The sequence below is a fragment of the Dermacentor variabilis genome, chromosome 9 (genome assembly GCF_050947875.1).
Source record: "Dermacentor variabilis isolate Ectoservices chromosome 9, ASM5094787v1, whole genome shotgun sequence".
NCBI lineage: Eukaryota > Metazoa > Arthropoda > Arachnida > Ixodida > Ixodidae > Dermacentor > Dermacentor variabilis.
In genome coordinates, this window is record NC_134576.1 from 87,770,326 (window position 1) to 87,786,587 (window position 16,262).

The 16,262-nt window shown below is 45.3% G+C and overlaps 1 protein-coding gene across 4 annotated transcripts in view; it reads left to right on the forward strand.

The window, feature by feature from the left end:
• The first annotated feature begins 7,634 nt into the window (after positions 1-7,634).
• The window catches only part of LOC142557074 (uncharacterized), a 53,409-nt gene continuing 44,781 nt past the window's right edge, over positions 7,635-16,262 (forward strand). For 2 of the 4 annotated variants that reach the window (XM_075668643.1, XM_075668641.1), the window contains exons 1-2: positions 7,635-7,878; positions 9,515-9,630. In XM_075668643.1, the coding sequence (XP_075524758.1) occupies positions 7,727-7,878; positions 9,515-9,630 (268 nt within the window). In that variant the 5' untranslated portion in view covers positions 7,635-7,726. Of the gene's footprint in view, positions 7,899-9,514; positions 9,631-10,034; positions 14,434-16,262 lie in introns of those variants that run through there. The other 2 variants (XR_012822711.1, XM_075668644.1) reach the window with 2 other exon arrangements.

Here is a 16,262-nt window from a genome sequence, read left to right on the forward strand (position 1 = left end):
TGGCCAAAACGCACGCCAGAAATCGAGCCACGCGCGAACTTAACCCCCACTCCGCCGCCCCCTTCCCTGCCTCGCCCCCTCGCGCGCACTTGATCGCCAAGCTCGCTCCCCTCCCCGTCATTTGCTTTGCTTGCGCGTGAAGGCTGCACTCGTGAAGCCACCATCTTTCTTGTCTCACCCTCACGTGCTTTTTCTCTCAAGCAAACAGTGCGCGGGGCACGATAGGATCTTATCACACTTGGATTTTATATGGAAGGTGATGCAAATCCACTTCGACAGTCACTCTTGTCGCGCGGCGTGGGAGGTGCATTTGCAAAGAGCCGCTTTAGTTCAATCATTTGACCGTCTGCGTCCGCGGGAGTTTCTATTTATTATCTCGGCATTCCTTTGTGGTGGCAGTCAAATTTTGTTATACTGAAATTGAATTGAAATGCGCTTCGTTATATTGAAGTTCTACATACATAGTGTTGTATGGACAAGCGGTTATGAAGAGATAAATACTTCGTTATATTGAGAATTTTCTTATATTGAAGTTCGTGATATCGTGGTTTAACTGCAGTATAGACTTCAAACGGCACTGAAACACTTTTCGAACTTGATAAAACATTGCCCATCTGTAGATGAGGCTCCTGTGAACATGCGAGTCAAATGTTATTGCAGTGCATGCAGCGGGGAAATTATAATCACGTTTCACAAACAATAACATAAAACTGCTTGCTGTCTCCTTTGCAGTGTCATCACGCAGCCGCATCACAAGCAGCCAAGCGCGCCAACAATTATTGGCCGATTTAATTATCATGAGAACATTCTGAATAATAGAATTGCTCCTTTTGTGTTGAATAAATGAAAAATGCACATGTCTGCATTCTCAAAAAGACTAAAAAAAAAGAATTTGATCTTTGCACTCCGTCTGCACACACTATTTGTGCATATCTGCATCTGCTGAGCGTGATCTCCAAGATCGCATTGCCATGGGGTGCCGTGATTCAAATTAGACACGCCACTAACACGCCACTAATGCCCTCGTCGGGCACGCACCTACGGCCTGCGCGCCCGACGAGGGAACAATGGTGTGAATTCTTGACGGCTGTTTGCCGCGCTCGTCGAGTGGGGGCGCGTCGACTCGACCCTACCCAAGGTCCCTCTATAATATTCAAGGTAGCGACATTTTCCCGTGACTCTAGCCAGGACTGGGTGACAGCGCCACGATCTAGCAGTGGTCGTGGGATTAGCGGCGGACAGTAGGAGCGCTCTCCTCCTTTTTCAGAGCACTAAAATGTGCGTCCGATTCTCGTTCGTCATTGGCTGATGCGATCCGTAGCTTTCGGTGCACTCGTGACGGCAGGACGGCATCTACACGGCCATGGCACGGCTTCAGGCGCAGGGTGGCGCATTCCAGTCGGTTGTCAGCTATCTGATTGGTGGATAATATCAACTAAAGGTAAAGGAGTAAATACATAGGTATGCATGCATATAGTACCATTCAAAGCTAGGTGGCGCACGCCGCCGCCGCCCGATTTCAAAGAGCTTAAGGCAGACCTGAGGGAGGAGCAGGAGAAGCGGGTAGCACTGCAGGCAAAAGTTGACAATTTCGTCAAGGTGGAGGCGGCCCAGGCCACGCAGTTAGTAAGGACCGTGGCCGAGCTTGAGGAAGAGAAAGAAAGGAGCGCCAAACTGGAAAGGCGGCTCGACGCGCTTGAGACGCGGGCAGCGGGGAATGTTGGGTCAGGACATCAAAGTGGTGGCAGAAACTTAGAAAGTAGGGTGGACCCTACAGGCGAAGTGGGAGGCAGGGAGCCAGAGCAAGCGGTCGTCAGCTCGCTGCCGGTGAATCGGCGTAGCTATAGTGAAGCTGCGCAACGCGCCCCAAGTGAGGCGATGCTGCAGCCACAGGGGCGCCAGCAGGCGCGAAGGGAGGGGCAGGGGACACAGGCTGGAGGCGAACGGTTCACACGCAGAAGGGTCCTGGTGATAGGGGACTCCAACATGAGGAGGGCCAAACAAGGCATGATGGCGAGAGTGAAGGCGGACGGGCAAGTACAGGTGGAGGTGCAAGCGGGCAAGGGCTTGGCGGAAGCAATGACCAAGGCGCGGGAAGTGGTAGGGGACAGCACGGAGAGCAACAGCTTGGTCATTGCCAGAACCTTGAGAGGCACATTGAGACTGTGCTGAGTAAGCTTAGAGAGGCCTCCGGGAGGGTGCATGTAACCATATGCATTCTTCCAGAGGTCCAGGGCCAGGCTTACCAGGTAGAAAGGAAGGTGGTTGAGGCCAATCGGGTCATTAGGAGTCTGAGCGGACGACTCGGGTACAGCGTGATGGAGGTCAACAGGGACGTGTACGGAACCGGCTTCCGGCCTTTTGTGCAGGATGGCATTCACTACAGTAGTGCCACTGGTAAAAGGATAGGGGGCAGGATGGGTCGCCAGGCAACGGCTTTTTTAGGGGGACCCAGAGCCCTGAAAGAAGCAGTGTAGGCGTGGACGATTCGAGGCAGGAGCCACAAACACGCAAACATCGGTACTGTAGGAGAGGCGACAGGAATAAGCGCAAGAGCCAAATTAAGTCAGACATAGGGTTCATTAACATGCAAGGTGGCAGAAATAGGCTAAAATGGGAGGAAATCGAAGAACAACTAAGGCAGGAGAACTTAATGGTTTATGGGTTTGTAGAGACACATCTTAGGGACATGGAACAACCGCCCTGTAACCCTGATTATGCATGGGAATACTGCAACAGAGTGCAGGGTAGCAGAAAGAGCGGGGGAATTGGAGCACTCACTCATAAAAATACAAGTTGGCAAAGGGTCAAACAGGAATGCAAGGAGCCTTTATGGCTAAAAGGAAAAGTAGCAGGGGCGAAAACACTTCTAGGCTTTGTATGCCTTTGGACAGGATCAAATGTTAAAGACGAAAACAAAAAATGTTGGAATGTTTAGCAGCGGACATCAATGAGCTAGGAAAAGGATGTGAGGTAATTGTATTAGGAGACATGAATGCACATGTTAAAGATATGGATGGGTACACAGACTCCACAGGTAACATGCTGCTGAATATGTGTGAGAGGCTTAACTTAGTTGTCTGTAACTCTACTGAAAAGTGCGACGGGATCATAACATGGGAGGTAGGGGGGCGACAATCGACAATAGATTACGCGTTAATGTCACATAGGATGTACGATAGATTAAAAGTCATGATTATAGATGAACAGGGCTCCAGAAGTATAGGTAGCGACCACAAACGTATCAAGTTGAGTTTTAAGAGGGAAACTAAAGCAGGAACGACACGTGAGGAAATGCCAGATGTGATTTTTTACTCGGAAGACCAAGTGGAAATAGCGGTCAAACAAATTGAAGAGGAAATATCAGAGGGTACTGAAACTGATTGGACTTACCCAAAGTTATAGAGACTATTTGAGCGTGAGCTAGGTAAGGCGCGAGTCAGAAAAACAAGGCAAGGGATACGAAAACTCAAGAGCTGGTGGGATGAAGAGGTTAAGAAGGCCATAAAGAAACGTCAGGAAGCCTCCAGGGAACACAGGTATTCCAAAAGTAAGGGAGAATCTGAAGCAGAAGTAGAGAGGAAATGGGTAAACTACATAAAATGCAGAAGGGAAGCATCCTATTTGATCAACGAGAAAATCAAGACGAAAGGGTCCCATGGCTGTCAAAAATAAGCAATAAAAAAGATAAACAGGCAGCTAGGAAATTCTGGCAACATCTGAACTCCTTGGGTGATAGGACAAGCCTAGAGCAGAGGTATATAGTAACAGCTCAAGGTACTCGGTTAGAAGGAGAAGAGGCAATGGAGCATATAGGAATCATGATGAGGGAAAAATTTACAGAACAGAGAAATGGTACAGGCAGTATGTCGGAGAAGGATAGCCCGGTCAACCCACTGCTTTCTCTTGGACAAAGAGTGGGAAAGGGCCGAGAAGAGGGTACCAAGTAGCACATCGGCAGGCCCCGACGGTATTCCAATTATGTTAATAAAGAAATTGGGCCCGAAATCTAAGAAATCATTGAGGGAGCTGGTGAGCAAAATGCTAGTGGTTGGTAAAGTACCTGACGAATGGAGGCTAAGTAGGATGAGAATTATATATAAGAGAAAGGGGGACAAAGCTGACATAAATAACTACCGGCCTATAACAGTGACGTCAGTGGTTTACAGGGTGGTTATGCAGATTATAAAGGACAGACTGCAGGCATGGGTAGAGAACGAGGGGGTACTTGGAGAGCTACAAAATGGGTTCCGGAAGCATAGGAGGCTAGAAGACAATCTATTCTCACTAACACAGTGCAATGAAATAGCTGAAAAGGAACACAGACCCCTATGGCTGGCTTTTTTGGATATCAAGGGAGCCTATGACAGTGTACTTCAAGAGGGCTTGTGGGGCATTCTGGAAACTTTAGGAGTGCAAGATGGAGTAACCAATTTCTTAAAAGATATCTATAAATGTAACCGGGTGATTATACAATGGGAAAAGCAGGTTTCGGAGCCTGTAATGATTCGGCGGGGGCTTAGGCAGGGGTGCGCATTGTCACCTCTGATGTTTATGCTGTACCTACAAGATTTAGAGGCCAAAATACAGCAAAGTGGACTCGGCTTCAACCTATCATTGTTCAAACAAGGAAAATTGATTGAACAGTCATTACCAGGACTGATGTACGCGGATGATATCGTATTAATGGCTGACAATGCAGAAGATCTGCAGGGATCGATGGACATATGTGGTACAGAAGGAGACAGATTAGGCTTGAAGTTTAGCAAAGAAAGATCAGCTAGCAGTCATGATTTTTAATGATAACATTTGCGGCGAGCATAAGATATAGGAGGCCACGCTGGAGATAGTCGATAAATACAAGTACCTTGGGGTGTGGATAAATAATGACATTGAGTATCTGACAGAGAACGAAAAATATCTAACGACTAATGGTAACAGAAGTGCAGCGATTATGAAGAGTAGGGCACTGTGGAACTACAATAGCAGGGTGTCTACCAACCGGGAAAACCGGAAAAACCGGGAATTCTCAGGGATTTTGAGTAGTCTGGAAAAACTCAGGGAAACCTCAGGGAATTTGTGCTTCTATCAGGGAAAATTAGCTGTAATTTTATTGAAAGGGTCGAAAGTCGAGGTAATCCTGGCTCGAGTAACAGCAGGAATCATAATGAATCGTCTTTGACGCCGTCATTGGCTGGAGGAGTTTCCAGTGTACAGTAATTTGGACGTCTTCGTGGCACCACCACGTACCCCATATAGACAGTGTATCAGGACGTCTTAAATTTCGGACGTAAGAACTCTTCGCCGTCCGATTTTCCGGAGGTTTTGCCGTGACCACAGGTCCACGGCATTAATCAAAGCCACCACCGCTGCCATTTTGATTACCTTGCCGCCTGGAACCGGCGCTCTCGCACGCAGATCCGCTGGCAGCCGTATCCACCACGTCGGCAACGCTAGGCCTAGCTGCTTCGACGTTCGCTATGGAGCTTCTTGGCGTTGGTTGTGTTTTTTATTGAAAGAATTTGCTGCTGTCAGCAATTGCACGGACTCCGCCTTTGTGGTCCTCGCGGTTGGCTTGAAGCTTGGAAAGCACGGTGTGTTGCATAATGCCGGTTTCCGAAAGTCAGCTTCGCCCCCGTACATAAATGTTACTTGGTGAAGCATACGCAAAAGTATTGCAGTGAAGCATAACAAGCGTGGGAAGGGGCTATTGCCATGGGACAGAGTATGTATTCCTGAATTACACACGCGTGCACCCGGTATTTCATGTCACAGTACGAGCACCGATATGGCTAATACGTGCACCGGCAGGCCTTCAGAGCGTTTTCGAATGTACCTGTGGAGATTTGAGCCCTTACGGACACTAAATGACATGCATTAATTTTTTCCAACTGGCCAATATTTCTGACGTTTTCACGGCCCCAGGGAGTTCGAAAAATCAGACGTGGACTGTGCAACTGACCAAGAAGATGCTTCAAGTGGTCTGTGGGGCGAACGAGTGGCGGAAGGAGGACAAGAACAGAAAGGACCTACGCATTGAGGAATGAACGGGAAAGGAAGCGTGCTGCCGCCGTTTCTAAGGAGCTTGAGCTCAAAAAAGGAAGTGTTGGCTGATGCCGAGATGCAGGCGTCTCTCATCCAAACCAAAACAAACTCTTTAAAGCTGTGAAACAAAACACTGAGGCATCGTGTGTGGGCTGAGAGTATGTCAGGACAGTTAAGGTTGACTTACGAGCTGTTAAGAGAAAATCTCAATTGTGACGGCGTTCGGGCCTAATACCACTGAGCTTGCTATCAGTTTATGGAAGTAGCTCATATTCGAAAATATTTGCTTCTGTATGCATCTCCTTTTTATTTGTATTTGAGAATGTCCGACTCGATTTGCAATTTTTTTGGAAAACATCTTATTTGCTCTGCATTTTACTAAACCCTCCCTTCTATCCTCTTTTTGAATAACATAAACTCTACTCTTTAGTATTCTAATTGTACTAAGTCGTTTTTCTTTTAATTCTTTTGTATGCTTACTAGAGGGTGACAGCATCGGGCGATACGGTTTCAGGCCATCTTGACATAAAACATAGTTCTGCATCACTCAGGGAATTTTGCAAAGGCGCTCAGGGAAAACCTGGAAAACTCAGGGAATTTGGAAATGTCAATTAACTTGGTAGACACCCTGAATAGGTACGAGGTAGTACGAGGGATATGGAAGGGGGTAATGGTTCCGCGGGACTGACATTTGCCAATGCACTTCTATGTATGAGAGCAGATACCCGGCAACAGTTGGAAATTAGGCAACGTGGTGTGGGTAGGCTCGCTCTGGGAGCGCATGGAAAGACGCCAAATCTTGGGGTGCAGGGGGATCTGGGATGGTCTTCTTTCCAGGGCAGAGAGGCTAGTAGCAAGGTAGCATTTGAGGAGCGATTGAGAAAAATGGGGGAAATGCGGTGGACTAGGAGGGTTTTCAGTTACTTATACACGAGGAATGTTAACACAAGGTGGAGGAAGCGAACTAGAAAATTGACAAGCAAATACTTGGGCAGTAGCGGGGGAACAAGTAAGGAATCATCTGTCAAGAAAAAGGTTAAGGAGGCAGAGAGGGGTATGTGGAGTACAGAGATGCAAACCAAATCGGCATTGGAGACATACAGGACGTTTAAGCAAGAAATAGCCAAAGAAAATATTTACGATAACTCTAAGGGAAGCTCATTGTTGTTCGAAGCCAGGACGGGTGTACTGAGGACTAAAACGTACCGAGCCAGATACCAGGAGATAGATTTGGTGTGCGAGGCGTGTAGAGAGGAGGAGGAAACGGCGGAACACCTGATACTTGCTTGTAAACAACTTCACCCTGCAGTTGAATCTAACGGGGAACTATTCAAAGCCTTGGGTTTTAAAGACAGTGAAAGTAGTATAGACTTTGAACAGGTAGAAATAACTAAACGGAGGCTATCTGATTGGTGGATAATATCAACGCAAAAGTAAAGGCGTAAATACATAGGTATGCATGCATATAGTACCATTCAGGGCTAGGTGGCGCGCGCCGCCGCCGCCCTATTCAAAGGGTTGAGCCTCAATCATCCATCCATCCATCGATTCATAGGGTTGAGTCTCAATCATCCATCCATCCAGCCTAAAGTTGGCGCGGTCATTGCACGGCTTTCTGCGCTTCATTCGCACATTTACGTGCTTAGAACCATAGAGAAAGAAATGCTTAGAACTGAGCGACATGTTACCGGGTGCAGCACGTTCCTCTGGATGTCAAGTGTTCCGCTTCACAGCGTACGTGCCGCTGCACTCAGCCCGTCACCGAGACGTCGTGGATTTCTCGCTGCTCTTTGGTCGCCGTACTCGTCGTGAACCTTCGTGCGAGTCACAGTGGTTCGAATCGTGAGGTAGCAGTAAGTAGTTCACTACGGAGGATGTCGTGTTAACTGCGTGTTTTAAAAGTTGCGAAGTTCAGCGCACCACGTACGGGGAGAGAAAAAAAAGAAAGGAAAGTATGGCGCGCTGCGTTAGCGCTCCCCTTCGATCACGCCTCTGGGTCTGCAGTTTTCTCTTGTGCCGCTCCACCACTCCTCACGAATGTGCGAGCCTTGTGCGCTTGCTCGCTTGCTCATGCTCGTCAAGGTAGTGCGCGGCGCTGGTGAGGAGCAGCAGTGCCAGCATAGTATTAAAAGGGCCTCGTTTTATTGGAATTTAGTCAAACGAATACGACGGTGACGAGAACACAAACTGACTGTTCTTGGTTTCCGTATACTATATCGCTCGTTTTCTATAGCTTCGACGGAAACGATCAACCAGCTCAAACCAAGATCGCTTAACCGTTCTTATACGCCTACACGCAGCCGCGCGCCCTCCTCACCAGAGAGTGAGGAAGAAAAGCGTATCGCGCATGCAAGGTTGAGACAAATTTTGCAAAGTATACACAGAGTGGCTGTGCTTTTGTGGAGTGCTTTATTTGGCACAACCTTACGCTTTTGGTCTTCCATGCATATATGGGCTGTGTCGAGGCTTTTATTTCCGCACCATATGTAAATTTTCCAAACTCGCATTTGGTAACTTCACGGTTTTACCATTTTTGTCCACTAAGGGGTGTGACTACCTTTCCTACATATTTTTTTCACGTTAATTATAACTTGTAAGAGCTCCTTGACTGTGGTTGCATATACTCAGAACGAATCCTTATTTACAGGTCATTTCAGTAAGTTGCTACCATTCCTAATAGTTTGGTTGTCAATGTAGTGTATACCCTCTGCAGAGCAGGAGCGTCTTCAGCATAAGCCTATTACTCAAACTCAAATATTTGTATACTACTACATGTTAAATAATAGATGCTGCACTATGCACATCACCTAGGTACAAAATGCAGACTCACTTTTACTGAGACAATTATTAACAGTAATCTCTGATACTATATTCACTAAGTAAAATCCTAGGTCCCGTGAGCCGTGCTAGAACACATGCTGTGGGAATGCCAGGGACTAATACACGATAATGAGAGCGAGACCTCCACCGACGGCCTCCGCGCGCAATGGCAGGCTGCGCTGCTCAGCTCAAATCTGGAAGACCAACTCTGTGCATTCCAGCGGGCCGAGGAAGCCGCCAGGAGACGCGAACTCTTGGCCGTAACCTCAGCAGGTGCCCCGGCCCACTCACTCGCCGGACGCGAATCGTTATGATTGGAAATAAAGTTTTCTCCCTCACTCCTATGAGTCAATCAGTACCGCTATAGTTCTTGCAACTCTCAATCATAACTTCCCCTAATCTGACGACACTGGTGCTTGGTGCTTATGTGCCTTTCATCTATCGGGGAATAGAAAAAGAAAAACAAGAAAACTAGCAGAGAACATGACATCAGGCAGTTAGCCTCAAAAGGTCAACTTCCTCTAATACTGCCCCTGCTTTCCTTTGGGGCTCATCTGCGCATTGACTATTTGGAAATGGGCCCTTTGTGTTGGCAGGACCTATATAGTAAACTAGATTCTGTACTTCTCAAGCCAATGTTTGGTTTCAGGTTATTTTTGGTGATGCCCTCATCACTATTGGCTGTCACCACCCGATCTGTGCACTGCTATTCTCCATACTCTCCACTCGCACGACTCCTAGAAATTACCACCAACCTTTCGTGTGGTAAGAGCAGTTTTCTCATGAGCCTTCCCTTTATATTCTTTATGACTGACTTTCAAACTGTCACTTGATGCACCTTCTGGTCTTTTTCCTTCTTTGATGCCCTGATCTATGCTGACCACTGCACTAGATGAAGTCATTAACACCACAAGCAGAGACCCATGGGAATATAGTTACTAAATGATGCTGACACAGTTGGGGACTGTTGTTCCCATCTGATCATAGCATTGCTGCCAGTGCTTTAAATTTATGCTGCTTTTTTGCTTGCTGTACCTCAAGTTCCTCTAGGGAGGTGCATTTGTTGTTTCACCAGAGTAACATAGCAACTTCACGTGACAGGTTTACTGACTTAGTGTATCTCTAACTTTGCAGTGACCTTCTCTCTACCTTATATTACTATTGTGCAGTGAAAGCCATAGGTCAAGGCAGCCAACCACAGGAAGAGCTCCTTCTTTGCACCTCTGATGGCCCCCACACAACGGTGTGACAGACAAAAGCTTCATGAAAGAATTAGCAGTGCAAGATGGGCGAGCTCGTCACCTTTCTCTGGAATACGCAGTCGGCACTTGTTACTGTATGGCTTACACAAGCCATAGCCTTCGCTGCACTGTGTAGGTTATCTGGTAGTTTAATACATCTGTCATTTCTCTTTCTGCTTCTGTGACTGCATTAATTTTTTTTTCTCTACACTGTACAGACTGCTTTGACAAAATGAAGGCATACCCGCCGGTCTCTTTTTGCTGCAGCCAGTGACAAGTCAAGAATGCAGGAAATCCTCCTGCAGGTCCACCCTAAAAATTGGGAGATATGCCTGCCATTTGTCTGCTTCCGTGCTTTCAAGAAATAGTGCCCTTACATATGCCACCAGTACGAAGGTATTTCAGCTGTTTAGCAACTTTGACCAAGTCCACGAATAGCCAAAATCTCCACGTGATGGGAATGAAGGAGACCTGCATAAACAGGTTGTTTGTAGAATGGACCAATTGACTCCTTCACAGACTTGTGATTCGCACTTGACATGCAAGAAGATCTCCATGCAGGGCACCCGGTTTCTTGGCAATGAAGCCTCCAAGGAAAGCGAAGGCAGGGATATGGATACAAATAAAGCAGAGGCCTACCGTAGACGAGGTGATCTGCTGGTGCATGCATGTATACGTGTTCCCTTCGAGGAAAACTCGCCGCTGCATTTTTGACCTGCCCACTCCTTATGCTAGTTGCACTACATTTCTCAACTTGCTGTGTCTCAATGTGCAGGGCTGATGCAGTTGCAGCTTTTTGGACACATCAGTGCCTAAATGTCTTCGTATGGCGAGACCTTCTGATGGGGGTATTGAGAGGCTTTGAATGAAAGAACAGTAATTCAATTGCAACATCTGTAAAAAGCTTGTGCAGAAATTCTGCTGAGATTTAACAACTTTATCAATAGCTCACTGTGTGTAAGTGAACTTGTGCCCCTGCTCCATGTTTCATCTTTCACCCTTTGTCTCGAGTAGCTTGCAGTACCTTTGGCCTCGCAGGCAACTCCAGTTTTCATTCATGATAGCACCTCTCTTCTTCTACGTAGAGTAGTTTTGTAGTGGTTGAATGGGTAATCTTTGCAAGAAGCACATGGAAGAGTTTCATGTGGTGCTGTGCAAATGGAAAGTCGCAGTTGGGGGTAAATGGTTTCCTTGCCAATCTTGATCCTCTTGAATCCTTGAAACATTGGCATGCAGAAAATCATGATTGCTGCACTTATAAACTGTTCATGGTATGTTTTGCAGATGTCAGCACCTGGACATCTTGTAAGCACGAGTGGACAACTTGCGTGTTTGACCTGGCTTACCTGTGTAGTTCTTTAGTCTCTTGCTGGTGGTATACTAATGTCCCGTGGTTGTGACATCGTCTCACAAATTTCTTGTGGCACTTTGAATGTTAATTAGCACTTGGCAGTAATGCCATTATACTTGAATATCTCATACTCAGTTGTTGTCATGTACTACCCACAATAATTGAAATGCGAACTGGAAATAACTGATCAGAATGTCTATTGTGCATAATTATACGGAAGTGTGACATGTAATCTCCCTGTAGCTGATTTCTAAGTATGAAGTAGTCCCAAATGGGTGTGTTTTCGACTCTGGATTAAGGCACTATGTCAAATGCAGGTGACCTGGAAGTTGAACACTACATTTGAGTAGTCTCGGAATTGTTTGTGTTTGAATTTATACTGATAGTACCCTCATAAGATATGATAAATAGCTGGCCAACCAAAGTTCCAGTTTAGACTCAACGTTTTGACAAAGGAACTTGTATTTTTCAGAGCCACGAAGACCAGTTCTTGTGTCGAAACATTGGCTGTAAGCTGGGACTTTCCATGTTTTCCACAGTTTATCACTTCCAACTCATCTTCCTGCGAACCTTTTGACTTCTTTGGATTTCATGAGATACATTGCATTTCTTGCGTTTACACACCTTGAAAAACTTCTGCTCACGAGGGTTGTTGGTTCATTTACAGAGGCATACCGAAATTTGCGGAATGTGACAGTTGCAGACTTGCAAGTGGCAACCTACTTGCTGGCCCCCTCATGTTTCTCCAGTACTGACGAACCTGGGCCAGACATCACTTGAGCAAGATGGCTGCATCTACTAAATATTGGGCTACCGGATGACCAGTTCTGTAGACATGCTCAAAAAACAAAAGGGCTTGAGATACCGTGTTGCTTATGCATTGGCGGTTGCAAAATTTTTGGAACATAAAAGCCAGGAGGCACGGTCTCCCTGCAGCTTTAAACTTCACTTTGGAATCAGTGTTTTGCAATATTCTGTGAATAAGTTGTCCTTGCAAAGCTTTGTTCTAACCAAGAACTGTCGTCCTCAAACCATATTTTTGCCTCAAGGGAAAGCACGAGTTGAAAGCCATAGATCAGTATTGCATACTTGGAAGCATGCTGCCTCGAACATATTGTGTTTTTCATTTTCTGAGTTGTAATCTGAAAATTGAGTCCTGCTGATGACATTATTCTGCCACTCATGTCCTTTAAAACATTGTCATCTCTCTGTTTTCTTTAGTAAAGTTCCTTTTCTTGTGTCTTTGTGCAGGCAGCAATCGTCATAGCTCAGACCACTGAGAAGTAGAATTTGCTTGTTGAGACTTTGTTGAGCTAAATGGCTTTCACCTTTTGTTCTTGTTAAAGAATGCAGTATTGGATTTCGAGACAAGGGTTTTTGATTGGAAGAAAGCTTTCTCTCAACTTTAAGATTTCAGTAAGTCATGTATTGACAAGAGTACTCCGTAGGTCAGGATCACAAATACATAGTGCACTGCTCAATTCACGCCAGCAAGGTTTGGACCTCTTTCATGGTGTTTATGTTCCAGAACCATATGTACCGATTGCCTTTGTTGTTCGTCCAACATAAAACCATATGGGGATTTCTCTTTCTAGCTCTCCTTCATAGTTTATTGCCTGGTCATGTGATGTCTCTCTGTGTCATATTTGTTTTTCTGACTGCTACATCAGGTAGAGTATGCACTGCAAACTTTCAGTGACTAAATTATTTTCCTTTCACTGACACTTGAACAAAAAAAGAAACAAGTGTCGTTCAGAACCTGAACTGATTATTTCTTTAATGCCTTCTTTCTTAGTATGTGTATGTTGTACTGCACTTTTGGTAGCACTCAAAAACAGTCGACAGCTAACATAGCACATGGTTTCCTAAGGTCATCATGTAGCACTAGCAAGCATGCCTCTTTGTATGAAAGGTTGTGAAAGGCTCATCTGACATCAGTAGCTTTGTTTATATGTGCTCTAGGTTGCACAGTTTCATTTGAAAGAAGCACGTCTAACTACCATATAGCATACTTATGTGTATCGGATTCACCAGGCATGGCACATTATTTGTATCGAGCCTCTGTGCTAGATAATTGCTAACAGCGTATTTGGCTGGTCATTTGAGGTTGCTGTAGCAGTGCTCTGATGTTTGTGTAATACGACAATGATGCTTTATTAAAAAGACAAAATGTCTTAGATTTAATTATTCCATCTTTTTTATGCTATATGAGTGTGATTATTTTCACGATCAAGCTTAGACAATTCACCCTTTGAAGCTTTGCAGGAGTACTCAGAAATGGCCAATCAAATGTGCCATGATGTTCTCCAGCTTCATTATTTTTGTATTCAAGTTATATATGCTTAATTAAAGAGTTGCACAAGAAGAGTCTTTTGTTGGAAAAAAAAAGCAAACGGTTATTCATATATTAGTTGTCTAAATTTTGCATTAGGCTTTGAAACGAACTTTGGAGCTTCTCGTGGTGTTGGAATAAGAAACAAATTGTTATCTTTGCAGGCCTCTGTAGCCCTATACAACCTGAAATTGTATTATCACCAATGAGAATAGTGCTGTTAGATGACTTCACGTGCCCACTTCCTGGAGTTCTTTTTGAGAGGCAATGTATGTGTTTAGAATTCGTCACAAATTGGTGCATGTTCATAGATTGCTTTGCCACGTAGGTTTATTGTTCATTGCCTTGCGAGATATCCGTGGCTTTTGCAGAGCTCTGTTGGCTGTTTCTTTACCTCCATGAGAGTTATAGTAGCTGCACATACCTTGGTGGGACGTGCAGAATGTGGTGAAGACGCTGTGATAAAAGTGTTACAAGTGCTTACTACTATTGTTAAGCTCAGCATGATGCTGTAGATTGTCTACCATTGAATGATCTGGTTTGTTGAAATTCTTTTTCCCCTGTAGTCATCTTTTAGTGATGTGCAAGTTTTGGTTGTGATTAGTCTTTTTCTCATTGTGGTAATAAATTCAGGTATCTCGACACTTAATCTTTAATTCAATATGTATGTTCTAGCTGTGGCTAAACTTACAGCATATTGAGAAGTGTTCCCTTTTTCTTAACTTTTATTTATTACTGCTAATACCTTACAAGAGCTTCACTTCAGGCAACGAAGATTTTTTTTCTTCTGATTTTGCTTTATACACAAAAAAGCAAAGGCCATGATAAGTGAATCTGCATTGTACGGACATATAGTGCTCTGAAGTTAATAATAATAATTAGAAGAATAATGATGATGACAACAAATATTTACTGCACAAAAGGAATCTACAAGATCAGTTTGAGAACTTGAGCAGGGAAATTGTCAAGAAGAATTCAAGAGGCAAGATGAAAATGAAATTGTACGCTTTCTCACTCGGACTTCCATTTTTGGCGTTGGAAGATGCTCCCACTAGGCCTCTATGTCAACTTCTGAAGCTTGCATAATAATGTACACAGCTGTCCCAATATTGCAAGCTGCAGTCATGCCTTCTAGATTAATATTAATTGGCATATGTTTGCTGAACAGCATACCCATGCACAGAGTTTCACTCTCCTGGAATTCTGTAGTCTATGAAACTACAGCAGCCTACGGTTGTCAAAATCACGGGTGTTATCGAAACATGATCTTGTCCCTAAGCACGCCATTTTTTGTGTCTTAGGTTCAGTGTACACATGTGGCATGGTTTGCACTCTTTCTTGGGACCTAAGGTGGCTGCACCACACAACAAGTTTCACGCCGAGCGTGCAGGTTGAAGTGCTTGCCGAGTATACACGTGGCTCTCGTTCCTTGTTTCCCTGGGATTGAACTAGCCCGTGGTTGTTAAGCAGGCTAGCAACAACCGTGATGTGCGGAGTGCCGAAGCCTAATACCATTACTCGCAACCCCATACACTACAGGGCACCAGCCTTTTGTTGCACCACAGGTATTATACCTGCCCAAGCCTTGGTTGTAACACGTTGGCTGGCTAGTTGGTTAGAATCCATGGTAGAGTGTATAAGTGCGACTGGACAAGGACGTAGAAAGACAGATGCACAGACACAGCGCTTCACCTTCAACTATAGATTTTATTTTTGCACGCATCGATAAATATGTAAATATGTCAAAAGAACATTGAGTGGTGCATTTCGTTGAACCGAACACGTGTGCAAGGCAAGGGAAAAACATGTACTACAATGGTCACAAAGATGAACCGAGGAATCGTGTCTGCTTTTCCGATAGTGACACCGAAGGCTTGCTTACGCACTTTTGCTCAAATTTTGCAATCTCGTAGGCCTCTACAATCTCCCTCGTCATCATGCTATGAGCCTTGTACAGATGGAAGTGCTTTCAAACATGGCTTTGCAGGAACAATCTCGGCAGTGAATACCCAAATGACCCGAGATTACCTTAGTGACGTTATAGTGATGCTCTCTTAATCTCTCGGTGATGCATCTGCCGGTTTGACCAATATACGTTCTTCCGTATGAAAGTGGGATGGCAGACAACGTTACGAGTACAGGTTACAAATTGTTTGCGATGTTGGGTAGAACATGCGTGTCTTTTGTTATTCTCTGTGTTATTTTTCGGTCATAGCGGAGCAATCCAGGCAGCCACAGAGTCTATCGACAAGTAACCGCTTGCTTGTTCTACGCAGTTGAAATCGCCAGACAGCCCCGGGATCATCACTCGCCACCACATCGCTGTGAAGCTTGCTAGCAGCGCAGCACCAGGTCGAGTTCAAGTCATCTTACAGCGGCCAGGCTGCAAACTGCGTCTGCGCTCCAACCAGCGTTGACGTCACTCTGCGGCTACAAAACACTGCCCCGGCGAAAGAAGGCGTCATAGCGGAGC